Source organism: Alligator mississippiensis, chromosome 1 (assembly GCF_030867095.1).
Source record: "Alligator mississippiensis isolate rAllMis1 chromosome 1, rAllMis1, whole genome shotgun sequence".
NCBI classification, from domain to species: domain Eukaryota; kingdom Metazoa; phylum Chordata; order Crocodylia; family Alligatoridae; genus Alligator; species Alligator mississippiensis.
The window spans coordinates 196,417,510-196,444,782 of NC_081824.1; the positions used below are offsets into that span (position 1 = coordinate 196,417,510).

Sequence of the window (27,273 nt, forward strand, 5' to 3'; positions counted from 1 at the left end):
TGACTGAGTCCTCATGTCTATCTTACACCAGCATAATTCCATTGACTTCTACAGAGCAACTCCCTGTACATCAGAATTAACACCATTGTAATCAGGCCATTTGTCTACACTGCTTTTATTACAAGTTTATGATAACAAAAAACACAGCATGCATACAAAATGATTTTCAAAACCACCTGTGGCACATAAGAGAAGCAGTCCTTAAATTGATCCTTCTTCAGCTCACTCCCATTCACATACACTTCACCAAAGAAGCTTCCTTTATGCCTCAGTCTTCCTGATATTGCATCCAGCAGGGTTGTTTTCCCAGATCCTTTTGGACAATTTAAAACAATCATTTACATTATTATTATGTCTCACAAAAGTATCTAATGGCCTTGGTCAGGGGCACTGGCTCTATTGTGCCGCACACAGTCACTAAAAAAGGTGTGAACTTGGGTTCCAAAAAGGCAGCCTAGAGGAGTTGAAGGGATTGATACAGGCTGTGTAGAATAGTATTTATTCCTCATTATTTGTTAAGTGTTCTTATTATCCTTAACCTGCACATACTAGAGGAAGACAGGTTCTCACCTATGAACTATAAACATCTAAATACAAAGACAAAGGTGTTGGTACAAGGATGAGTGACTAGAACTAGCTCTGACCAGAGCAGGAAGCAAATTTCATACAGGACATTTTTATAAGCAGACTGTAGGTTTCATAGAAGAAATACTTTTTGAGGAAAAATTTTAAAAAAGAAAGATCACTGTTGATACTAGGGACAGAAATAAGAATAAGAGAGAGCATGGGAAAAGTTATAAAGAGTAAGAGATGGACAAGGTTTTCAAAGCAGCAATGCATCAGACAGGTCAAGAAGCAGAGCGAGGGAAAGGAGAAATAGTAAAAGAAGGCAGCATCGACATAGACAGGAACAGAGCTGAGCAGAGGACAAAGAAGTTGAATTGCTTTTGGAATGCAGGAGGAAGACCAGAGGAACAGAGAGATCATAATTCAAGGGCAGCAGAAGATCTGTGCAACACTTATGAGCCCAAAATAAGGCAAGCAGACTTTAAATGTTTCATAAGCTCAAGGCTGGCCCTCTGCAGAGGGGTGAATTTCACCCAAGATAAGTAAATGGACAGTATGTTAGCCACAGAAATCACAGTGACAAATTTAAAAGGCTGAAAAACTTGGGTGAATTTGACACTGGAACTATAAGTTACCAAGGACTAGAGGAAACTGAAAACCAGATGCTATTTTTTGAACGGTGTCAGTGAAAATGGCCATGAATGCTATTAAATACAACTATGTATTTATTTATTTATTTGCTGTCAGGGGTAGGCAACCTTTTCCAGCTGCAGGCTAGAATGACCCATGCCAGGTCAGAGGCAGGTGAGCATGTGGGTGCTAGGATCCTGCCACCCCCGCCCCCAGCTGTTTGGGGAAACACCTGCAGCCAGCGCTTCTCCCCACAGAAGCATGGGGAGAGCGCCTGTAGCTTGTGCCCCCTGTCCACCGGATGCCACAGAAGCTGTGCAGATCTATGAGCCATAGGTTGCCAATCCCTGCTCTAGAACATCTTTGATAAGAGTCCACAACATTTCCATGATACAAATACAAATCTTTAGGGCAGTCTTGGGCCTGCTAAAGTCACTGGCGCAGCACAGAGGGACCTTGAAACTTTCCAGCCTGAGAATCCAGAACTGGCAGAAAGCCCGAATCGGGAGTACTATACCAGCACTCCCTCAAACCCTTCACTGACAGTGGCAGGAGGAGACAGTGTCAAGGGTAGCGCACTGCTGGAAATGTGCTCCAGCAGTCCTTACAAACTCAGAGGACCATTCATAAGACACTGCACACTGGGAGCCTGGTTTCAGCTGATTTCAGTTACAGAGCAAATTGTTAGTCTACATCAGTGGTGCTCAACCTTTTTGTCCAGTGGGCCAGATGGGCAGTGCCTGGTCTCTCTGCAAGCCAAATCCAGCCGGTGGTCCCAATGCGGGGCAGGGCGGATGCAGCATGGACACATCGTGCCATGCAGAGGGGAGCAAGGGGCAGCCTGGCCCTAATCCAACCATGTGGAGGATGGGGACGGGGTGTGGGCCAGCCCATACCAACTGTGCAGGAGGAGAAGGCATGGCCCAGCCCCAATCTAGCTTTTTAGGGAGAGAGGGCATGGCGTGGCTCTGACCCACCATGCACGGCTTGGGGTTTTGGCAGTGGGGAGGGGTGGCAGTATTAACTGTGGGCTGGATTCCAAGGCTTCACAGTCTATATTTTGGCTCACAGGCCAGAGGTTGAGCACCTCAAATCTACATCATTAACCCAGCATTAGAAGGACAATCGTGTCCCCGGGGTGTTGTCAAAGAACTATCCACATTGAGAGCAATCTGTAACATTTACAGAGCTAGGTAGTGACAGGTTTTTCTTTTTCATTTTTTAAAGCAGTATTTTTCTGGACTCAGAGTTTATGAACTACTTACCAGAGTTTCCCAAAATCCCCATTATCTGGCCGCTCTCTATGTGAAATGAGACATTTTTGAGAATCTGTCGCGACCATTTCTTACGGTAGGACGGGATATCCCACCAAGGCCCAATACGCTCTCTTTAAAAGAAGAGGTTAAAAAGGATGAGGTGTGGCATTTGGGGAAACTGAAAATTACATCTAAAGAAGTGGTAGCACTGGGGTGATGTTGTGGCTGTGAGGGAAATAAACAAGCTTTTGAATCTCTTAGACTTGAGGAAGGGTACTTAGTATTGGAAAATGTGTTTATATCCCTTCCAACTATACAGTCAGTCCAATAAAAAACATCTCCCACGCAAATCCTTGCCTCTTGCATCTGAAGGATGGGGCTTTAAAAAAAAGGGACTTTAAAAAAATGGCCTGGTCCCTTTTTATGCTTCTTTATAAGGTATAATGAAGCACAATGAAGATCTGAAAGGTTTTTAATGTTAAAACATATTTTCTTTTCCACTCACTCTTTACCTTAGTCACTTAAGGAAGGTAAAGCTGGTCCAACCTAGTTTTACAAGAGAACCACTAAGGCATCAGTGATCCTTATTGTGAATTTTTGTCATCATAATTGAAAGGGGGATCTTTAAGGTTTTGTATATTACATGTTAACAAACCATTTAAATTAAATAAAAGCTATTTAATTAAAAACAAAGAAATATAAAGTGTTTAACAGTCTGACTAAAAACCTCTTCCCCTCCCAGTAGCTCATTTTCTTTTGAACCTATCACCAATTTGCTACCTCTGTAGTCATTGCTTGTCTTCCAGCCTAGAAGAGACCTGAATTTCAAACACATGCAAAAAAAACCCCAAGGAAAATGAAAGAAATGACAACCCTTTCAAGTTTTCATTATCCACCACAAAGCAGAAGAAAATGTGCAATTTTTTTGGAATTCTCTTGTAAAAAATAAGCTGTTAATTCTTCTGAAATCAAAACCACTCTTTATCCTCAGAGAAATATATTCTAAGCATAAAACAAGTAGAGCTAATTCATCCTTGGCATCTTCGTTTGATTCAAACTGGCTTCAAATTCTTTCCATGTTACTACTATTTTATAAATTAAAGGAAGTCTTCCATTATTGCCGTGGCCCCAGGGATTAGTGCTGTTTCAAAGTCTCAGCTCACACAACGGGTCTTCAGTACCTTACCTGACAGTATAGGAGACCCCTTGGAGGCTGACACTATTGTTATATGATGTCACAGCAGATTTCCTTTCTTCTGCTTGAGAACTGCAGATGCCCCTGTCCATCTCAGTAGACTTTGAAATGTATGGTTCTCCTTATTCATAAGCAGCCTTCTTACTTGTAATCACCCTCACGAACTGCTGGAAAATCAGTTAATCTGGGTCAATACTGTTGAGTCAACCTAGGAATGTAAAAGGAACAACTTCTGTCTTTACTGGTCCTAGAATGAATTTGGACCCTACCTTCTGCTCCCCATGGCTGTCACCTAGGATAGAAAAACTTTTTAGCAGTCAGTTTGCTCTTTCTTTCTCTTTCTGTAGAGCAGTAGACAGATGATTAGCTGTAACTATTATCTGATGAACCTTTAGCCTGAGTTTTATTGTCCCAGAAAAGGAGAACATTTCCGCATCTACAAAGACATGTCAATGAGACAGAGCCAGCATGCCAGGAGAGACAGTGGATATATTACTATGTTGAAGGGTTTGGGTTAACTGAAAAACCAAGAGAAGAGGGATTTGTGCAGCAAGCATAGTATTTAAAACCAGAAAAGAAAACGTGATGGAAGGAGAGAGAGAAACATCTACCAACCAAGAAAGAAGACATGTCTGAAAATGTCCTATTGGAATGTGCCACTGGGAGCCAGGCTGCAGATCAGGTAAATACAGCTCATGTGGAAAGTGAGGGAAATCACTGCAAACGATTCAGGAGAAAACTGTACTTGCCACACAATACCCTCTATTTGCATGTGAATGTGGTATGACAGTATACAGCCCTTGGAGAAGCAAGATGGTCTTGTGGTGAAAGCAGCAGACCATAACACAGAAAATCTGAATTCTCTTTTGGGTTTTGTCTTAGACATTGTGTTTGAATTTATGCAAATCAATCTCTTATTTCCCCCTCTGTAAAATGGAGATGATCAGATTCCCACATCACCCAGGAATGCTGTCAGGATCAATCCATTGCAAGAACTGCTCAGATGCTACAGCAGAGGCGAGCAATTATTTTGGGCGGAGAGCCACTTACTGAGTTTAGGCAAGCCATCGAGGGCTGCATGACAGTCAGACAGGGGCAAATAACTATTAATTTTCTAATTTTTTGAGGGGCCCTGTGGGCCAGATAGAATGGCCTGGTGGGCTGCATCTGGCCCGCGGGCTGCATTTTGCCCACCCCTGTGCTACAGGCTGATGCCTCCCACATGACCTAGATTAGCGCTCTCAGGAGAATCTAGTGGAAGCATTTGCTGACCAGGGGTAGAGGTGCATCAGTGTAGAGAAGTGGCCTTTTACTGTATATTTCTGTTAGAAATTGCTTCTGTTTGAAACAGTTTCACTACAAAATTGATTACACAAGCTATGAAGAATTCTATGAAGAAAGTTGGAGGTTTTTGTAGTATTTATGTCACAGCCATAGGGAAGGGAGAGGAATAAGGTAGTATTGCCCAGAATGAGGAAAAATGAAGGGACTTGGAGAGCGAAGTTTTGAGAGAGGAAGAGGCTGGTGTCTCTGTCTTACAAGGGGGTTGTAGCCGTGTTGGTCTAAAGACATAGGCAGACAAGGTTCTTTGGGTAAATCTGATATCTTTTTTTAGAGCAACTCAAATATTTGCGTTGGCTTAATAAAAGATATCTGATTTACCCAAAGAACCTTGTCTGCCTGTATATACATATATATAATATATATGTATGTATGTTTGAACTGGGTAAAGGTGAGCCCCTGGCTTACAGGAGAACACAGACTCTGAAAGATATGTGATCAGGATATTGGGTGTAAAAACTACAGGAGTTTTAATTAACTTTCTAATAACAATTCCTCCAGGCAACGATGAAGTTCCAAGACACTATTTTTTACTCAGATGAAGATAGCAGTCTGTATTTCACGTACAGTGGTGAATCAAACATTCTAGAGGTCAATGAACTCAACTATCAGGTACAAGGCTGGCTTTATTTATCTTTATTTACTATGGCATGTATTCAATAATTTTCTGCTTGTAACATTTAAGACACACTAAAAAGATAGCGAGGAATCAAAATACACACAGAGGCCTTGCAATTACTATAAAAGAAACATGCTATGAAAGAAGCTATGGAAGTTTTGGGTACAGAATCAGGCCCTTAGCTGCTCTGAAATAGTAGGCTGGTCTGTCGCAGAAGACATATTTGGCACAGCAATGGGTTGGGTGATAACAGGCAAAAAATGTATCTCAGCTACATTTGTGTTCTTCTGATCTTGAGTAGGCTCTGAGCTCCTCCAAATAGGTCCAAGAGGCTATTCTGATAGATGGGCGTCAAGTTGCAGGAGAGCCTAAGTTATATCCCCTCTCTCTCAGAAACGCACCCCAGACTGGGAACTGATAGTGTGACATGCATAAAAAGATTCCTCAGGGAGCTATTTAAGATTTCTATCTGCTTTGTACCAAAGAGCTGCAAAAAGCTAGAGCAGTTCTCAAGAACTGGGCCTTTTGCTTTAGCAAGCAAAAATACATTTTTTGCAAAGACTTAAAGGCCTGTGCATATGAGGTGTAACATAAATAGCTGGGCAGTATTTGCATTCCTGTTCAGATAATATGCATTATCTTTTATTTTCACTTTTGATTGTTTTCAGATTAGAGCTGACAAAATATTTCTGGCCAGCTCTACCAAATGCAATGATGATCAGGTGCTTGATAGAAATATATTGAAAGAAATAGGTTTGGTAATCAACAGTTATAACAGAAAAAAGATGGAAACATAGGTGGCTATAAAAAGGAATTTGCTAACACCCATCTTTGGAAATGTGCATCCAGTTGGTGGCAGCTACTCCCATTCATTTATCACTTTGCATTATCTTAACTTTGAAAGGCTGTGTTGTGATGGTACTACCTTTTTGAATGGAATGCTTATTTTCTTGTATTTAATTTTTTTCATTAGGTTAATGTGGCAGCTCAGATTCCCTGGTACGAGAACATAGCAGAATTGAAAATGCCATGGACATGGAGCCGAGGCCCAGATTCTCATGTGTCAGCAATCCAGAATCTGAATTTTAAAGTTCAAAGCGGTCAGATGATAGCTATTATAGGAAACTCTGGTAGGACTGAAAGCTTTACCATATTGGCCATGTCTTTACCATCAAGTGTACAATAGCTGATAGTAATAATTTTCAGTCCCCTGGATGCCAAAGGACATGTAACGCAGCTCATCTAAAAAAACCCATTCCTTAGCAGCAGGTGTTATAAATCAATAAGGCATGAGCACATGGGTCCCATGGCAGAAGACAGTTTGATCAAGAACTTCTGTTTTGATTTGTATATTTGTTTACCAACTGTTTCTTTGTGAATGGGTTTTTTTTACCACTAGAGTTTGGGGGCCAGATTTTCTGAATCTGCCTGTAACAAGTGCAAGGTGCCTGCAGTGAAGGAAACTTGAACTGCCTGACCCAGCTCAATGGGAAGAATGGGAAAGTACCAGCCCTGACCTGATTACATATGTACCCTAATCCTAGTCAAACCCTGAGAATGAGTAGTAGCAGTACCATTGCCTCACATCCACAGGCTGAATTCCACTCAGAGACAGATACTTTTGCAGAGTATGGCAGTAAATTCAGATGAGCTTAATGGAAAATGCATGAAGAAAGGAATACAAAAAACTAGAACTCTTGGTTCCAAAATGATACCTTTTATTAGACCAACTGGAAAATGGCAAGAAAATTGTCCAAGTACCAAGTACACCCCTGAAGAAAGGAAGCAGTTCCACCACAGTGTGGTTTGTCTGTTAAATGTCTTCCACTTCCTACCCACCTCCCCCTCACCATCACCTCCTTTTCTGATTGTGGGGGCTGGTGAACTTTTCTATTGGGGTTCTGCTTTCTCAGGTTGCCCTAATAAAGACAACCCATGGTAAGCTTTACCTCTAGAGGTAGTAAGTCGAAGTTGACTTTGTATGGCTATAGAAGTAAAAAACAAATCCATGCCTTATGTCTCCTGGGATTTAGCTATCCTGATGTAAAATCCACATCTTTGGAGAGCAAAGATGGGAGCCAAGTGTGTCACAGAAGAGTCTTTATGTCAACAAAATTAGATCGTGGGCCTTTATTACTTAGCCAAAATATACAGGTAATCTGTTCAGCAATGGAAATGACCACCTGGGAAAATCAGTGCAAATCTATTTTAACCAGCATCTTTACAGAAGAAAGATTTTTTTTCAATTCAGGAAATATGCTGAAATAAGTAAATAAAAAACTAGAATAAGTAGCAATGAAATTGAAGTTTTACCCTGGGGATCACACTGATAAAAGGCAGAGGTTTTGATGGAATAACATCTTACATTGCAGTATATTTGTTAAGGTAACTTACACTGAACATAAACCCCATTCAGGAAACCTGGTTTAGAGAGCTTTTTAAAATATAGTTTATTAACTACTTTATCAAATGCTTTGGTGAAATGAATCAAATTGCTGGTGGTTTTCTTCCTTTCTCTGTGGTGATCAATGTGTCAGTCATAAATGGATTGGTATATGGCTTGCAGATGGCTGGCATCCATTTTTTAAAGAAAATTCTACATTAAAAAGCAACCTCCAAAACCCCAAGCATGGAGTTTTTAACAAGACTGGCAATAAATTTAAAACAACAACAATGATGATGATGATGGACCTCTGCACCCCCTTGCCTACTGTATCACACAGAATGAGAGCAAACCCTTTTGTTATTTATTTCCAAACCTGGATTTGCTCCCATTCTTCAATTTTGCTCCCCCTAAATGTGAGCAAGGCATTTATTTGTAATATTTTACTTTTAATACTTATTGATTGATATTGTCATAGCACCTAGACACTCTACTCATGGCGAGCAGTCTTTTGTGTCAGGTATTGTGCAATTTATACCTTACAGTGCATGTTGGGCTGTGGTCAGATATATTAGTGCAGAGTCTGTGCCCAAACAGACCTCCACTGACGCCAGCGGGACTATTACTATGTTTAAAGTTAAATATGTCCTTAAGCATTTTGCTGAATCAGGGCCTGAGTTTTCAAGCTCACTGTAGGCTTGAGGCCACAGTCAGCTAAAAATTGGCACGTTTACTAATACAATAAACTTAAGTCTGTAACTTTGCTCTGATGGCAAAGGGTTTAGGGTCTGAAGGTGTCAACTGTCTTTGGCACCCAGTTGCATCTTCTCTATACAGTCAAAGTACCATGGGAGAGGGACCACCACAGTGATGCACAGCATGCGTGTTCTGCATATGCTACATCCCACAAAGATGCAATATATAGTCACCTTCAGTGTAGTACTGGGCACTCAGTAATAAGCATGCCCATAATACAGTGCTTTTTGCAGTGCACACAGAACCACAATAAGGACGGCTATGTGACATCCTTTTGGCGTGCAATGCCAACAAAGCAGGCATGTTGTGCTTTACTGCAACAAGCCCCAGTGTGGTCTTTTCAGGAGAAAGACATGCCTACAAGATCATTTCTAAATGAATGGTTAGTCTGGTAATGCTCTACTCCAGTTGTTCCCTCTGTGCTTGGAAACATACATTTGCTGAATCTGAACTTGCAATAGCAACTCTGAAGCTTTGACTGTCACTGACTACCCTACTTTTATGTTTCTGGAGTATGCTGTAGTGAGGGTTTGGTGTGAGGGGGGTGTATATGCAGAGTGTAATATGAATGAATAAGTTCAGCAAAGATGTTTACCATATTTACTAGCATACCAGACTCATCTTTCCCCCCCAAAAAATCATCCCTCCAAAGCTGGGGTGCCTGTCTTAATCAGGAAAGCTGACTTTTTTCCCTGCCACTGGAATAGAAGTATACAGACACTGGGTGCTAAAGGCTGCCAAGATGGTTACTGTTCTAGCATGAGCACAAGCTACATTGCTCTGGAATGACCTCTTTGGATGTCCTTGGAAGGAGCCAACTCTCCATGCCCCCTTTGCTCAGTAAAATATTTATTCTCACTGTGGCTTCAGCCACTGGTCTCTGGCCCCACCAAGCAGAAGGGGCAGAGTCCAGTGTTAACCCTCTCACAGCCATAGCTATTAGCTGAGCTCTGTAGCTTTGTCTGAAGAGCAACTGAGTTGGCTCAAGGCAAGTGAGATGCTGCATGCAGTCTGTAGTATGTTGATGAGACCGGTGGTGTGAAAACAACAGTATTATTTACAGGAATTTATATAAAGACTTATTTACAGCAAAGGAGTAATAGTCTTCCTACTGCCCTTGCGAGGGTCTGGGTTCTAGGTTTATTGCTGTCCTGCTACACCAGGAAGTTCCTGCTGCTTCACCCAGATTGTCTCCTGGGTTGTCACACTTCCTGGACACAAATCCTGTGTTTCCAGGACGACTTACAAAATTGACCATAATCTGGAAAAATCTTTTTCTCTACATTCTAGCTTCCAAACATACTATTTGGAAGCATGTGGTATGTTAGAAAATGTGGTAGCTTCGTTTTTGTAAATGGAAAGACCAACTCCAGAATGCAATCCATAGAGATTTTTAACCTTTTGATGATGATTTTTCTAGGCTGTGGAAAGACATCTTTACTTGACGTGATAACCTGCAGGGATCATGGAGGGAAGATTCAATCTGGCCAAATCATAATCAATGGAAAGCCCAGTACTCACCAGCTTGTTAAGAAATGCGTTGCACACGTGCAACAGGATGATCGACTGCTTCCCAACCTGACTGTCAGAGAAACGTTGCTGTTTGTTGCAAAACTACGTCTTCCAAGGTTTTTTTCAGATTCACAAAGGGAAAAAAGGGTAATTAAAGCTGTTGGAAAAAAGAAAGTTGTAAAAAATATATGACAAAATTGCCCAAGTAATTATGTGCATTTGGGTAAGAGCAACAACACTGAACCTGGCATTTTTGTGTGGGTTAGTAATTACAAATCCTGATTTGTCAGTTTTTGGGTGTAAGTTTGAATATCATTTGCTCCCAGTCTCAATTTGTATTTGTAGCAAAAATGGCCAATTTTGGAAGAAAACCTGAAAAAAGAACCAGATATTGAGATTTTTTTTAACACTATCTGAGAAAAAGCAAGGTTCAGTCTTAAATAGCTATTGATCAGAGAGGGCAGTGATATCTGAATGACAATTAAAGCCCAAAATATATTTTTGAGGTTATCTGTAAACTATAGTTCATGTTAAAACAACTAACTCTTGCTGTATCATTTAACCTCCAGGTAGAAGATGTTATAGCAGAACTGCGGTTACGACAGTGTGCAAACACCAGAGTAGGGAATGAGTACATTCGTGGTGTTTCAGGAGGAGAGAGGCGAAGAGTAAGCATTGGAGTGCAGTTGCTATGGAATCCTGGTGAGCATAATAATGTTCATTTTAATTAAACCACAAATCTGTGAGGCTGAGGCTTTTCTAAGCAATTATTTTTTAATTCCTTGCTATAGCAATGGTGGCTATTTACATTTGAGATGCTGGGGGGCAGGTCATTTTCAAGCCTCCATGTTCGTCACGACTCCAACCTCTGTTCATTTACCTTGCCTGCTCCCACTGACATTACCAAAACAATTTTTGTTTTTAACTTTAATAGGAGCAGGAATAAAACTGATGCCCCATGATCATTTTCCTAGCATTGAGTGTCCAATCTTTCAAACTCTCACACACTAGTATCACTTCTGGTTTCAGCTAAGCTACTTGTGCGACTAAGTTTACGTAAAGGAGTAGCAATCTTTAGGACTGGGGCTTCAGACTGTAATCTTAGCAACTGTGGCTATACTAGGATTTTTCAGACTTCTATTACCAACAGCTTGGGCCTCATGCAATGGAAACTGTAGTACAGAGAAAACTACCCTGTGTTACCTTATCCTGCTGACATGGTAGTAATACAACCTATAGCTCCTACTAGTAAAGTTATAACTTCCTAGTGCAGGTAAAGCCACTTTTTCACAATTTTGGGGAAGGCAGAAATCATTGTTTGGAGGAAGCGCTACTCCTGAAAAAAAGCTGTGTTGGAGACGAGCACAAGTCCCCACTTCTAGGGCAAAAATGGAAAGATAAAAATACTCCTTGGCACTTCATCTCTATTCTGAGTAAGCTCTCCAAAGCAGGAACCATATTTTGTTCCTCATTTTGACAGGGACATCTAGGCCAGTAGTTTTATAACATAAATGTTAAAATGTATTAAGTCTCAACCTGTTTGGCGTTACCTGTCTCAGGTTTTAACAACCAACTGCAATAATCAACAAAAATCACATCAAGCCATGCAAAAACATGCAGTAAAATATTAAAAATAAAATTTCTCCTCTTCACTTTTGTACTTTGAAAATATATTAATGATTTGATTTGGCGAGTTTTACTATTAATCCTTGCACCTGAATAATGCAAATAATCTGAACATTGAGAATTAAAGAATTGCATCATGCTCTAAACTCACCAAACCTACATTTCAGTTAACATGCATACAGAGATACAAAACTATAGCTATTGTGTGCTCTTGTACTTGTTATATCTAGCTGAGGAGTAAAGAATCAAGAAGGAAAATGTTGGAAGGTTTTAAATACAGGGCCTGAATTTGTGCCTATTTAAGGTCAATAATAAAACTCCTATTGATATCAGTGGAAGCAGGATAAGAGCAAAATGGAGAATAGAAAATATTTTTAAAAGGGGAGATTCCCATTAACAAATATTTGACTTTTGGTATGAAAATATGCTTTGGAAAATAATTTTGTACATTGCATCAGTAAGTTTCCATATATCAGGGCCATTTAACTTGCAACACGAGATCAAATTGAGTGCTTTCCACAACTAAACACCATATATTATCTCTTCCAGGAATACTAATTCTTGATGAACCTACATCTGGACTAGACAGTTTTACCGCACATAACCTTGTGGTAACACTCTCCAGACTAGCAAGAGGAAACAGATTAGTTCTTCTTTCAATTCATCAGCCTCGATCAGACATCTTCCAGCTCTTTGACTTAGTCCTTCTGATGACTTCTGGAGTCACCATCTACTCTGGAACAGCCAGAGACATGGTCCAATATTTTACAGAATTGGGTTATCCCTGCCCAAAATACAGCAACCCTGCAGATTTTTATGGTAAGTATCAAATATGATCATAAAAAATAAAATGGATTGCATTAAATTATTTATTTTCCTAAGTTATTTCTAATTTACAGATTTTACTGAACGGGATTTAGATACCGATAGATAATTGTTAAGTGCCTTTAAATTAATCTGAGCTATATTTTATTTTAATAACCTCTTGCGTCACAGTTTCCTTGAGCACATTAGTGCTGCAGTATAAGGAATAATGACCTTGCATAAATAAGTAAATCCCTTATTTTCAGGCTCCATTTTGGAAAAAAAAAAAGCTTTTTCACCCGTCCCCTCTTCAGTCAGTCAGAATTTCACTCAGTTGATACAGATAAAGTCTTTAAACCACTATTGCTCTTGCATAATCCCACAGGAGAATCAAATAGTCAAGGAAAGCTCCCAAAAGGGTTATGCACACTAAAAGTAAAATTAAAACAGCACTGAAAAAAAATTTGATGTGGTATTTGTAGTCTATGCATAAAAATATTGCAATGGCAAATGTCAAGACTGTCAGGGGCCAGACTGAAAGTTAGGTTCTTTTGGAGGAGGAAAACAAAAAAGGCTGACTTACAATTAGAACAATTAATTAGCAGTAATGGAAACGGCGATGTGTGGCACAATTAACTTTAAGAAATAGTATTTGTTGCGGTCCTCCTCTTCCATCCTTCTTTGCAAGGTAAGAACTATGTTTCCATTTGCTTAGTTTTGCACCTACTCATATTCCTATGTTCTGTGTGCGCTGAAACTTTCTGCCCCAGGTAAGCAACGACTGAGCCGCTCTCCTGCAAACAGTCCCTTTGCCTCCTTAAATCCAGGGTGGAAAGCTGTTGATTTGCCAAGGAAAGCAACAGTCTCTGTTCCTGAATGGCATGTTCCCTATTCAGTTCCCCTTTTATAGGATGCAGGGTTTGCCCCATGGGAACAGCTTTAATCCAGAGCAAAAAAAGCATAACAGCAACCCTAGCTCTTGTCTCCCAGAGGGCCCAAACCTATCCGTAGACAAAGACCAGGGCAATCAATCCCCATTACCAGGATAGCTGTGCCCTAGTGACCCCGGCTAGGGAACAGATCAATAGATTTGATTACTATACAAAATACAGTGGGAAAGAGAGACAAACACCAAACAGTGCAGACTCTGTCCATCATCATAATAATCCAAACTCAGAGTCCCACATGCCTTCCTGGTGTATCTGGCATCTTTGGCAGAGACACCCAGGGAATGGATCTGGTCCATAATCTAATGGTAGAGAGAAATACAAAGAGCATTTTGAACAAGTTAGTTTACCTGGAGCTGCTGATTTGTCCTGCAGTGATCTTTGCTCCTGGGTTGGCTGGGAGCTTGAACATGAACACAAGCCACTTTGCTTGCTCTGGAATGACCTCTTTGCATGTCCTTGGAAGGAACCAATCCCAACCCCCTTTGGTCAGGAAAACATTTATTCTCACGGCAGGCTCCAGAAGGTTGCAAAGCTCCCATCCTGCAGCCGCTCTAACACAAGCTCAGCGGCAACAGCCTTGTGCAGCACCCAAGGGCTTCTCGCAGGGAGACCAACAAATAAGAGTCAGGATACAGCCTATGCTGGGGCTTCTCTGGACAGCACCATCTCTTCCATTAGTACGCTCCCAACTAGTGTGTCTAGCCACAGAGAGAGTCTAGAGCAGGGTACTGCCAGCAGCCGGCTACCTGTGCCCACCATCACTACTGATCCCCAACCACTCTGCGGTGAGGGTAAGCACAGACACGGCAGAGAAGTAGGCTTCACAGAGAAGGAAAGCTCTGTGGTACAACAGGCAACAGCGCAGCTCTGTGCCACCAAGCCCCAATGCCGGATTAGACCTTTGCAGGCTGGATCTGGCCCATGGCCCATAGGTAACCAACCCCTAGTTTAGAGCACCATCCTCTAAGCACCCTGACAGCTGCAGTCCTCGGCTGTGGTTGGAGTCATGGCAGACTGCCTCCTAGTTACCTCGCTTTGCACACGGAGCCTGTGGCTGGTGGCCAGGGACTTACACTATCAGCCAGCCTAGAAACCAGGGCACACAGCTGGCAGTCAGCCCAGCACAAAGCAGAAAGGTCCAAGGCCACAGCCTTTACCCTACAGCAGAAGATGAAAGCCAACCAAAATCTTCCCCTACCAAGTAACAGCCTGTTACCTAGACACCAGCCCAGGGGCCTGTCAAAGTTTACCATGCCCATGACAAGCTCTGTGTCCTCATCCCATTTGTAACCATAAATTCTGGTGATCAGGATGTTGTCTGCCATTTAGTAAATACTAGGGAACAATCATTAATATGCAAATCAGCACATTGTGAGCTTCTTTAAACCCTCCAGATTACTGAATCTTCAGCACTAGCATGCTCTGGGAGATGGTGTGTCTGGGTATTTGCATGCTACTCAGAGGAAAGGGCTGCTTGAGCTGATGAAAAACTAGGATGTATTTCTGAGGGTGTCATATCCTCCATCATCATTTCCAGACTCTCACCTCCACTCTAGTCCTGTGTAATGGGAGCACCACATGCTCTCGTGCTGTTTCATCCCTTGACATTTGCTGAATTAATCCTTAAATGAGGGAGGCAAGACATGTGATCCTGATCTACTGTGTCTTTATATTCATGGAGTAATCCACTTACACTGTCTAGGGACTCGTACAAAAAAAGCCAGGGTCAAAGGAACAGCTTGTCGGTCATAGTCTCTTAACTGAACCTTGATCAATTGTTTTTAAGTGTGGTTTGCCATTCTGTGAAGCACAGTTGGATGAATTTGTGGAACCCTACCTTCAGTTTAATGGCATTTCTGTTAGGACATAATTCAGTTACTTTTCAATCATTCATCTCATTAGTTCCAGATTTTCAAGGCATACTGTCATTATCAATAAGCAGAATCCTATTGATATTGGTGGAAATCAGAGAACTGGAAGAGAAAAATAGGGTACATGCAGAGTCCATACCCCCTGATTAGCAGGATCATCACTTCTAGCTGCTTTTATAATTAACTATGGATCAAAGAACCATTTGAGGACAGCCATACATTCATAGATGTAGGGTTGGAAGGGGCATGTTCTAGTGTAACAGTACTCTTCCTACTCCCACCGCCGTCACCCTGAACAATTTATTTCCCCAACAGAAAAAATAAGAACTTGGGGGTGGGGGGTCCAAGAGAAAAAAGGAGATATAAGAAGTTTGCACAGAGCCCCTACCTGTGTGGGGAGACTGGGAATGGGAGGCATACAGAGCCTCTGGTACAGCAAAGGTAGAAATGTAGGGATACACAGAACCCCTGATAGGATCCTCCATTTGCTCCCTAGGTGTGGGTATGGGGTAGAGATCCCATAGCAGGGGAGAAAATGGTTGACAATGGTTGGAAATGGAGGAGGAGAAGAGAGGACACAAAAAATGCACACTGACACCTAGCAGCTGAGGGAATTGGAGGGAATACAGGGCTGGGCTCTGGCATGAAGGAGGTAGTGAGAGTTGGTGCAGTAAATTTGTACATGACCCATAGTCATTATTTTCCTAGAAACCTTTTTTTTCTAAAATGTTGAGTATATTCTACACATCATTACAAAGGTTAGTTTTTTAAGTCATAATGTGGAACTTAAGAATCATTCTCTTTTAACTTGACATGAATTTTTTAATATTGAAAAGCTTAGAATAGATTGCCAATTAAAATCATACCACCACTACTTTCCACTTACATATAGTCCTCTTCCTCCCCCTGGGATAAAAGCATCTATAATCAATTACTGCTATAATTTCTTTTGATTATCATTATCACTTTTTACTGGGGTGGGGGGGTGGGGGGTTTACACTGGTGCACCCTTCTGTAATTCTTGCTCCACCCAAAGTCTAAAACCAACTGCTTGGCAGGGGCAGCAGCATTTCTAGTCAGCAGTGGTGACATGTAGGGGGTGCACAAGGGTGCATGTACGCCCCCTGAGAGTGCTGGTGCACCCCCTGACAGGCCACACTCCCTGCTTAGGCGATGGGTGGGGGGGAGGCGGACGGGAGTGCCAGTGCCCCCCCTGTGAGCACTGGCCAGGAAGTGGGAGTGCCGGATGAAGTGCTGCAGTCACTTCTGGGTGTGCCGTGGCTGCTTCCCAGTCAGCAAGATTGGCCATGGTGGGACACCCCCGCCCCCCCACTCAGCGAGATTGGCACCAGGGGACCCCTCCCAGTCGCTGACTGATTGCTGGTGGGGCACATGCTCCCCCAACTAAGGTGGCACCAGTCACCCATGCTAGTCAGGCAGCACTGAGGGAGTCAATTGACTTCATGGTTCATTAAAATGTACCCGATGCCTTCTAAGCTCTTCATTCCACGGGTGTTAATAACCCTCTCTCCTTCTTAATGGTCTTGATGTTTCACAAACCAAGCTATCCTTTCTTCTGCAATTCTGCTGTCTGTTAGCAGCTCCTGGTAATGTAGCTCCTATTTCACAGCCCATGCAGACTGTTTTTTTACTTATTCCAGTAAAGTTAACTTGTTTTTACATCAATCTTAAATGGAATAATACCGCCCTAGGCCCTTAGCATATTAGTAAAGCTTCTAGTTTCTTTTTACCTGGAGAAAAATGTGTTGTGTTATATATAATGATGCACCTCACCATGGGCACCCTGCTTTTCAAAATCCTAGATCCACCCATGTTTTTACTGATGGAGAAACAAAAGCATAGAGGGATTGTGAACTCTGAAATTTAGCCAAGTTCACACAATAAATTGTAAGCTTAACCAGAAAAAGAATCCAGAACTTTTATTCATAACCTCTGCCTCTAGCCACTAGAGTTCACATATAAATGTGAAAGTAAAGCCCATTTGTACTATGATAAACTAGAATATTGCCTTGGCCAGATTTAAAAGCTTATCAGTGTTTATTTCAATAACTAGATAACATTATCTTGGTATAAAAATTGTAAAGGTGGTTGCTGAGGCTTCCTGAAATAGATGTGTTATATCTTAGTACATTCTTTTTATGAAGAAACATATGGCTATATGTACAAAGTATGATTCAGTTAAAATCTCTCTAGGTATGTAGATTCATGTCAAATAATGTTTTGTAGTTGATTTGACCAGCGTTGATAGGCAGACCAAAGAAAAAGAGCTGGAAAGTCAGAAAAGGGCAAGGATGTTTGCTGCCTTATTCCGGGAAAAGGTCAAAGATTCTGATGACTTCTTATGGAAATCTAATGAAAGAGAAATTACAACTACTGCTTCCAGTGAACAATGGTAAAATAATTATATATGTATTTAAATAACTTGTTTCTTACGCAGCATATTCATTGCTGAAGATTGAGTTAGCTAGTTCTGTTTACTTTTTCATTGCTCTTCGACAGTTCCCATTTCCAGTCAGAGGAGCTGATTAACATCCATTCCCATTCAACTAACCAGTTACCAGGGAACATCAAGCTGTTCACTATATTACTGAGGTAATCTCACCATCAACATAAATTGATGTCTTCCATAAATACTTAAAAACGAAATGCAGCTGAATAGTTTAAAAAAAAAAAAAAAGGCAGCATAAAGGGCAAAATGTGCACATTCCAAGTGTCTGGAGAAAGCTGGTACTAAGCATTTATCCCCATTAGAATATGCAAGTTGCTATACCAGTTGTAATCTTAAGATTTGGTGGTCCCCAAACCCAGAGCTTTTGGCAATACGTTGCCCAAGACCCCTTCCAGCACTACTCATAGCCAGAGAAAATTAAAAAGTTAAAACAGAGTTACAGGGATGTTGTCCAAAACACGTTATTTGCTCAGTATTGTTGCCCAGGGCCAGGAAGGCTGGGGACCACTATACTACCTTGTTCTGTGTCCTACCTGTTTTATTTTTCAAAATAAGGCGCACACACTGTTCCTCTAGCCTAGGGTTGTCAAACTTACTCAGTCCTCAAGGTTAGATCTAGATTGTGGGGCTCCTTGCAGGCCAGATATGGATACAGCAGTGGAAGGAGGCCAAGTGGCAGTGACCAAAGGGGTTAACACAGCCTTTTATCTGCCCCCACTGCCAACTTGTGTTCCCAACAGGGCTTGGCATGCCAGGTTTCAGTGGTGGACCCAACTCTGACTTGCCTGGACCCCAAATTCCTTGCCCCTCTGGGAGTTCCACAGGCCAGATAACAGGTTCCACAGACCAAATCCAGCCTGTGGGCTATAGGTTGAGCACCCTTGCTCTGGCTGATTGTGTAGTGCTCCCCACATTAAGGAGCTCAAATAATTTAATTGAGACTCCAATGTCTCAAATTATATTGTAAGACATTTGATTTCTTTTATTTTATTTGATTTACATTTATTTTAGCACAGTAGCACTCAACTTCTCACCCATGGAACCATGTCATCTGGCCCATGGATCTCCCCTGTAACAATGTTAAATACTGTTTTCCTGCCATCAAATTTCTAGACTTGTAGGGAGCCCCGTGGATCCGTACTCTCAGGAATCAGCTGGTATAAGGCTGGATCTGATAATATGGGACCAGGCTGGTGTTCCAGACTGCATCTGCAGACCAACGCTGTGCTGGATCCAGCCCTAGACCAACCCCATGTGCTGGATTCAGCCCATGCCACTCATCTGGCCACTGATTCAGCCCATGGGGCCAGAAGGTTGAACACCACTGTTTTAATACAATAGTTTATTGATATTGATACTGATTATTTTTATTACGATAGATTCTGACAACTACTGACATTTACACAACTAGTAAAAAAATGATTTAAATAGCTTAATATGCATAGAGTACTACTACCTTATAGCTGGTGATATTAGAAGCACAAGGCATAGACCTTTCTTTAGCAAAGTTTCTCCTTAACTCAAGTGATTGAATCAATACATTTAGAGCTGAGGATCTAATTTCCATCCCCATTTCTACTAAGAGGTTCCCTGCTGCCATACTATCTTAGAATAACTATAACCATGAAGCAAGTGGGTGGATGCCCATTTGTTACAATATTTTCTATTTGTATTCTATGTGTTTTTCTAAATAGTCAAATTTTGTTCCCATTTAAAAGTGAATAAATACATGTAAATGAGAACAGAATTGAGGTCAAACTAAGTAGAGAGTAGCTGGCTTTAGTGAATATTATAACTTACAATTAGCATTGTTGTTTTCACAGGCGTCAAGTCTCCAATGATTTCAGAGATATTTCAACATTATTAATCCATGGGTGTGAGGCCCTTCTCATGTCATTATTAATTGGATTCTTGTTCTATGGTCATGAGAAAAACAACCTTTCTATTCAGGACACAACAGCTCTCTTGTACATGATGGGTGCAATAACTCCTTTTGCAGTGATTTTTGATGTTATTGCAAAATGTAAGTGTCAATTTTGTTGCTAATGTTTTAAAACAATCAAAACAAGAAAATAATTCTCAATAGTGAAAAAAGTATTAGCTAAGGGCAGACCTAGCATGAAATGAACTCATTTGTGTTTTATTCTGTAGGTCATTCAGAAAGAGCTATGCTTTATCATGATTTAGAAGATGGAATATATTCTGTTGGTCCATATTTCTTTGCTAAGGTAACTACTTTCAGCTGTCAAAAAAGTGCATATCAGGTTTTAAGATGAAAAGTCAAAGACTTGTTGTGTGGGTGATGAAATCCTGATTGTACTTTGCATTTCTCTGATGACTGTCAGATGCAGTTGTCATCCTGGTTCTCAAACGTTCATTAGCTAATTAAGTAAGCCTCATAACACACTTGAGGCACCTAGCTCCATAAACTATGAGCCTAACCCCAGGCAAGAAAATCATCAAAGGCACTGTAGGAACCTTTACTGGCTATTCAAATATGGCTGTGGCAAAGACACCTGGTCAGTTCCACAGGAGCAGGTGAAGAGATGGAAGAGCTTTAATCACTGCAATGAAGTTACTCTCTGACATCTTCAAAATGGCCTAGCAGCCTAGAGGGCCTTCCAGCCTTGTCCTCACTAAAGAAAAGAAACCCTTTTCTTATGCAAGGTACAAGACCTTTGTAATCTTCCGCTATGCACAAACAAGTGCCAAAATTAGAAAAATGGCAGAGATTCATCTTGGCCAGTTGCTTCTCATTGCCCTCTATGTTGACTGGTTAGAGAAAAGTCAGCATGATCATGTAGGCAATAATGGAGTCATTTGTTCTAAATGGTCAATACATGTTTCTAAAGGGAAAGCACAGTCTCTGTCACTGTAGGTTAACTTTGATTGTGATGGTGAAGAGGGAAGCCCTTTTCAGTGTCTTAAATGTATGATTTAGTGTAATCTGATTTACAAATCAGTGTAGATTGCTGCTTTTACAAAGCAGGTTCGAGTATGGATAGCTCTGCTTGTCCAGGAAATGTATGAGAAGTAAGGGTTTTATGTGATGTCCCAACTGTACAGTTGGCAGAAATATCAAAGAAGCTTTTGGGCAACAAGTAGCCTTCCTTGATGCCTCAACATCTCTTCCAATTGTACAGTTTGTCCAATAAGATATCACAGAAAGCCCTTGCCTTGTTATGTTTTTACAGAGCATCTTTAACATGTGCTATGTCAAGGATAGATGTTGCAAAGTACCAAAGTTCTGCCTCCAATTATTTCTGCCCCACCTTCGTGGCTAACGTCACTTCTGAGCATAAATGGCAGTTACTGATTTCCAGTTGTAAATGTCTGTGCACACAGATCAGGTAGTTGGACATGTGAGGTCTTTTATTATTTGTTTCCGTCAATAATTTCAGCCCATGAAGTGTTTTAAAAAAACCCCTCAAAAGGCCAAAAAACCTTTCTAAATTCTCAATCCCCTAATGCTGTTACTGGTACAACTCATTGCCAAATTTGGGAATTCTGAAAATCAAATGTGATATGATTTCACATAACTTTTATTCTGCTTACTGTGTAGTTTGACTGCTGTTGAGAGTTTAGTGATGCAACATGTAATGCAAAAGATCTTTCAAAAATACTGCCAATATATGATAAAATGGCAATACTAGGGGGTTGTTTGCATGTGTATGCTATTGCTGACCTCGTCTTCACTTTGCCTCAGAAATAAGTAGCAAAAAATTGAGGTAGAATATGTTAGATGCTACTTTCAACTTCAAGAGCTCAATTTAGGATTGCTCTGAGGAAACAAATATATTAGGTGTAGGAAGCACCACTGTTTCTGGGGAAAAAAAATCAAAGAATCTTTTAAAAATATATGTTGTTACTGCCAGAGCTGAGAATAACCCCTTCTTTGTAATACTGCCTCTTTTTGATAAGTTTCAGCCACTATGGCATCTATAATTTAGGTTTCCATTTCCACACAAGATATAAAACCCTCGTTAGCTGCATGAAAAATCATGCTTCAAATCATGTCACAAAAATAGCATAGTTTTCACAGAAAAAACAATGTAATTTGTTATGAACACAGCAGTAGAGGTATAGTAGTAAGTCACCTAACACTTCAAGTACATTCTTTGTTCCTGTGGATTCAAGTATTACAATATTACATACATATTTTTAGCTTGATGTGTATTCTATTTTTTTTTTTTTTTGTTAAAACTGAATTAATTAGATTGTGCAATAGGCTGGCCCAACAGCAGAAAAAAGGAAAGGTACCAGTTTGTGCTTTGAAGTGTGTTTGCCTCAGAATTTGGACAAAACTGCATTTGTAGAGACTCAATAGGGACATTTTGCTATAAAGCTTATACAAGTTTTTATGGAAGATGACAAACTAAACACAGCAAAAAGTTTAATCCTTAACAAGATGACTATCCTTATTATCTTCATTATAGAAAATGTCACAACCAGCAATGGAAAAAGAAATTAAGTAGAAGCCTCATTTCACTTTTAGCATGTAATTGAGAACATCTAAAAAGGGGATGATTACATTTTCATTGATTATTTCTTGCAGAATTGTAGATCTGAAATAAGAAAGTTCTGTGACTTTCATTTTTTCTTCTTCTCTCCCCAGATTTTGGGTGAACTTCCAGAACATTGCACTTTTGTAATAATCTATGGGGTTCCCATCTACTGGTTGGCAAATCTCAGTCCTGTGCCAGAACATTTCCTTCTGAACCTCTTGTCAGTCTGGCTAGTGGTTTATTGTGCTCGAGGACTGGCGCTATGGGTGTCAGCTCTGCTGCCAACCTTACAGCTCTCGGCCTTCTTAGGCAATTCGCTTTTCATAACATTTTTCCTGAGTGGTGGTTTTGTGATAAGCTTAGAAAACCTGTGGACAGGTAAGACTGGTGCAGACTCACAGATGACACATACTTATAACTTCTGTAAACAATTGGCAATTTGAACAGAGCACAGTATGACAGTTCAGAAGGCCTGAGCTCCATTCCCAGCTCTGTTACTATCCTGTTGGATGAGGCTAGATGAACCAATCATTGCTGTGTGCCTCAGCTCCCTTGTCTCTAAGAGAGGTTACTAATAGCTAACTTTCTGGTATCTGTGGTTAAAAAGCACTATTTAAAAGCTTGGTACCACACACTGTCTTTAATTTGTTTTTAGAAAAATAATTCAAAGATAAGCATAAAACCTGTCTGACTAAAGTTCAGAACTACATTATTTTCACTATGGCACTCAATTGTAAGTGAAATATTAGGAAGCCTTATTTAATACTGCATTTTAGCATTGTCATTGTATAACAAATAGCAACAATACACGGTAGTTACTTTGCTAATATAATATTTGAACTGTCAACTTAAATCTCATTTCAAAACAAATGTATTTAGTGTATACATCATATATATTATTTAAATGGAAAAATATTGAAAAAAATCCAATTTCCTTTTAGTTATTTATGCTGCTTGCTTACTTTTTGCATTTTTTCAGCTTGCGCAATGAATGCAGACTTCTCAATTGCACTGTTGTGCTGATATAGCCAGCATCATTTTCAGGCTCTCCCACACAAGTGCAACTCTAGAGTCTGGAGCAGATACCTGAGCAGAATGCTTAAAAACTAAAGAGAGAGAGAGAGAGAGAGATATTGTGGTATTTTAAAATGAAGCCCTTTCTAGTGTTTTTATAGTTTGTTTACTAGCTTGTTTTTTAAACAAAACTTAAACCATTTAATCAAAGTTGGCCCCAAACTAAATATGCTTTAATTAAGTACAATATATGCAAAAAGCCTCCCAAAGGAGGGACTGTACTAGTTTTCTGGGGGTTTTTTTGGTGGCAGGATAAAGTGGGACCCTCCAGGTTTGCATACCCAATTTTTATACCCAAGTAATTTGTTTAGACATGTTAATCCATCAGTAAGATGAATTCTATGATAGCATGCTCATGAAACTCATGATAACCTGTTTGTTTTAGAGCTGGGGTTCCCAAACTGTGGTATGTGTACCCCTGGGAGTACGCAAGACATCTCTGGGGGAGTACACTGGAGAAATTGTGTAACGGCGGAATTAATTTTCATTATAGTAATAATTGGCATTTAAGGGGTTATAATATAAAATGTATTCTGGAGTGGTACATGGGCAGCTGGTAAACCTGGAAGGGGGTATGCAATAAGAAAAAGTTTGGGAACCTCTGTTTTAGAGGCTATGGATACATTTGGTGTATTTATATTAAAACAGCTTCTTCCTTTCCCTTCTTGCCATCTTTTCCAGTTCCATCGTGGTTTTCTAAAATATCTTTCCTCAGATGGAATTTCCAAAGCCTGATGCAACTTCAGTTCACAGGACTCACGTACCACATGACAGTTGGCAATGTTACCTTTCAAATTCCAGGGAAACTTGTAAGTTGTTCTCCAATAAGAATGCACACAAGTATTTGATAAATTATTAAGAAAAGGCATCTGTATTGTTGTCATAACTGGCTCAGTCAAACTCTTTGACCTCAGCTGAGGTTGATGCTATGGCATCAGTGAAGTTTGGTGGGATTATTTAGTTGCTCCCTTTCTGTATCAGCTCCCTGTCAGATCCTGCACAAGGACAGAGAAGGAAAAGGAGGGCTTAGAAGTGGTTAGAACCACATGCAGTTACTCCCATTCCAGCATCCACGGAGAAGGAAGAGTGATGCATTCTCTGGCCCTGCTTGTGAGTGAGCTTCTGAAGCCTGTTTCAGAAGGATGCTGGAATACTAGCTGAAGGCAGAATAAAGTAGAGATTCATAGCTGTAAAGGGGCATGGCAGCAACACTGGTAAAGCTTCTCACTATGGCTCTGGAGTCAGGAGTTTAAATCCTGCTCTGGATTCATGTTAAAGGCCATTCCCAGCTGACCCAGCTACAAATTGGTACCTGGTCTTTCCAGCAGCCAGATGTGATGCTAGCCACATCACTCTTGTGTGTGCCATTGGCTAAGAAAATAGTGCAGCCTTAACCCTCTAATGAGCCACTAGGCTTGAACAGACCTTTCTTCTACTGGCATAATGATTAAGAGCCCTAGCTTTTAACGTTTGGATGCCCCAGTTACTGTTGATACTAACCTGAATGATGGGGAAATCTCACTGTGTTTCTCCAGTGTGCACGTGTACACAAAGTCAAAGTGGACTGTAGCACAAATGGCAAACCTCTGCTACTCCTGCAGAAGGGATTTGTCTCTGGCAGATTTGCTTTCAGTGTTTATATGGTGCCTGAATTTGTCATCCCTTCCTATCTAGGGACCAATAAAGCAATAATTCTCTGTCAAACATCAGCTACACCTGAACAACAGTATGTGAAAATGGGGCTGTATTACTGTAATTGACAATCAGAACATTGTAGCCCCATATCTTAAAGCACGGGTGTCAAACTCACACTGCGCCCCAGACTAGATCTGGTCCATGGGGCTCCCTATGGGCCAGATCTAGCTGAGATAGTGGTCGCAGCGGCTGTGCCAGTTCTGGCTCCAGCACAGGACATGTGGTGGCGGTGGTGGCTCCAGGGCCAGTAGCCAAGGAGTTTGGATTGCAGCAGTGATAATGGAGGCAGATCAGGGCCAGATCAACCCCCTCTCAGTCTCCTGTCACCAATTGCCATGCCCACAGGGACCTGGATTCTGCAGCAGGCCCCTGTCCACATTGCCTCCAGCTTCCAATGGCTCACCGGTAGGTAGCCCACTGGACCAAATCCATCTCACGGGTCCAAGGTTTGACACCCCTGTCTGAAAGCTATACCTAAAACATGAGGAATGAGGAAAGTATAACAAGGAGGAAATGTGCCATAGATCCATTCCAAAGAAGCTTTTAACTACTATTTTATGATGTTTATGGTTATAGGTAATTCAAACTCTGGATCTGGATTCTCATCCTCTCTACATAAGCTACCTCATCCTTGCTGGTATCAGTACTGGTTTCATACTGCTATACTATGTGTGTTTGCGGTTTATCAAGCAGAAATCCAATCAAGACTGGTAATTGTTTAAAATGCAGAAAAATGCTACTGTTTGTGGGATGTCAGGTTACAGTGTTCCTAATATCAAAGACCAGCCCCCTTTTCGCCACAAAAGGGACCTACCTTAATGGTGTGTCACCTTCACAGATTTTATTAATGTTCTATCACAAAGATCTACAATAATAATGCAATGATTTCTGTAAGCCACAGGATGGCAGCAGAATACAGGTAGTTGAAAACCAACTTCATGATTTGTGACTCAAATAGTAATGTTGCAGATAAACTATGTACTAAAATGAGCCTTCAGCATTTTTTATTTGTTCTGACACACAGTTATGTGGGTGACAAGTCACATGCCTGTGGTTTACTGGATTATTCTGTGCCAAATGCCCGGCTGGTGCAATCAGTGTAAATCCATTGATTTAGAAGGGCTTACTTCACTTTACCCCAGCTGATCATCTGGCCTATAATTTCTGAATGAATTTTTCTTCATACACTTACCTAGGATGTCTGGAAAAAGTAAGCTAATAATATAATGAAAACAATCAAGGTTTTCAGCATCATAAACATCATAGCGTTTTGTAAACACACTGCAGATAAGCACACACCATTTCTTCATTCACAGTAAAAGTGCCGCCAGATGAGGAGGATAACTCTGTAGCAACATACACAAAACATTCTTACACAATGCTTTAAAACAGAAGGTGAAGAATATATGGTTTCAGGCAGAATTTTATGTAGGCAGAAGATAATGATCCAAACAACTGAGTTAGAAAACTCTAGTAATAAGCAATTAAAATAACTCAGAATAACGTGATATAAAGGTTCCGCACTTGTCAGTTGTCTACCCGTTATTGATGCATAGAATATGCATTTGTTGACTGTAAGAATGATTTTCTGTTCCAGATCAACATATAACTACATATTATCCTTCTGCTGTTTGTTTTTGAAAAGAGTAATAAAAATTTGCTATGAAAACAGATTAACATCTTTCTCCATGCAAATATAGAGTATTCTGACAGTTATTAAGTCCATGTCCTCAGATTCATTAGGCAGAGTGCACTGTTTCTGATTTTTTTTCAAAAGAAGTTGATTATACAGTGATGCATTTGAAGAATGCTTGCAGTTGTGAACCTAAATACATGCACTTGTATAATGCATACAAGGCATTCAGGTGCCCTGGCTGCACATACAACACCGTTCTTTATGTGCACAATTTTTCATAATTAGTTATTTTCATGTGTAATTATCTAGTTTCAATGCACAATTAGGGCATACTTGTATAAATTAGGTGCACAAATTTCACAATTGGGAAATTGGTATACCTA

At 40.6% G+C, this 27,273-nt stretch overlaps 2 protein-coding genes across 2 annotated transcripts in view; one reads left to right on the forward strand and one right to left on the reverse strand.

Annotated features, from left to right (window-relative positions):
* Positions 1–3,740, reverse strand: part of ABCG5 (ATP binding cassette subfamily G member 5) — a 29,181-nt gene extending 25,441 nt beyond the window's left edge. Inside the window, exons 1-3 of the mRNA XM_006274203.4 lie at positions 3,640–3,740; positions 2,463–2,584; positions 177–313 (exon numbers count right to left, since the gene is read on the reverse strand). Coding sequence (XP_006274265.1) covers positions 177–313; positions 2,463–2,584; positions 3,640–3,740 — 360 coding nt within the window. The remainder of the gene's footprint in view (positions 1–176; positions 314–2,462; positions 2,585–3,639) is intronic.
* Positions 3,741–5,356: 1,616 nt separating this feature from the next.
* On the forward strand, positions 5,357–26,927 carry ABCG8 (ATP binding cassette subfamily G member 8). Its single transcript, XM_014598019.3, has 12 exons — positions 5,357–5,601; positions 6,582–6,738; positions 10,168–10,406; positions 10,829–10,961; positions 12,435–12,704; positions 17,758–17,923; positions 18,031–18,123; positions 19,804–20,003; positions 20,132–20,208; positions 22,596–22,863; positions 24,241–24,368; positions 25,831–26,927. The coding sequence occupies exons 1-12, from the start codon at positions 5,497–5,499 to the stop codon at positions 25,966–25,968; spliced, it is 1,974 nt and encodes a 657-aa protein (XP_014453505.2). The 5' UTR covers positions 5,357–5,496; the 3' UTR covers positions 25,969–26,927.
* Positions 26,928–27,273: the final 346 nt, after the last annotated feature.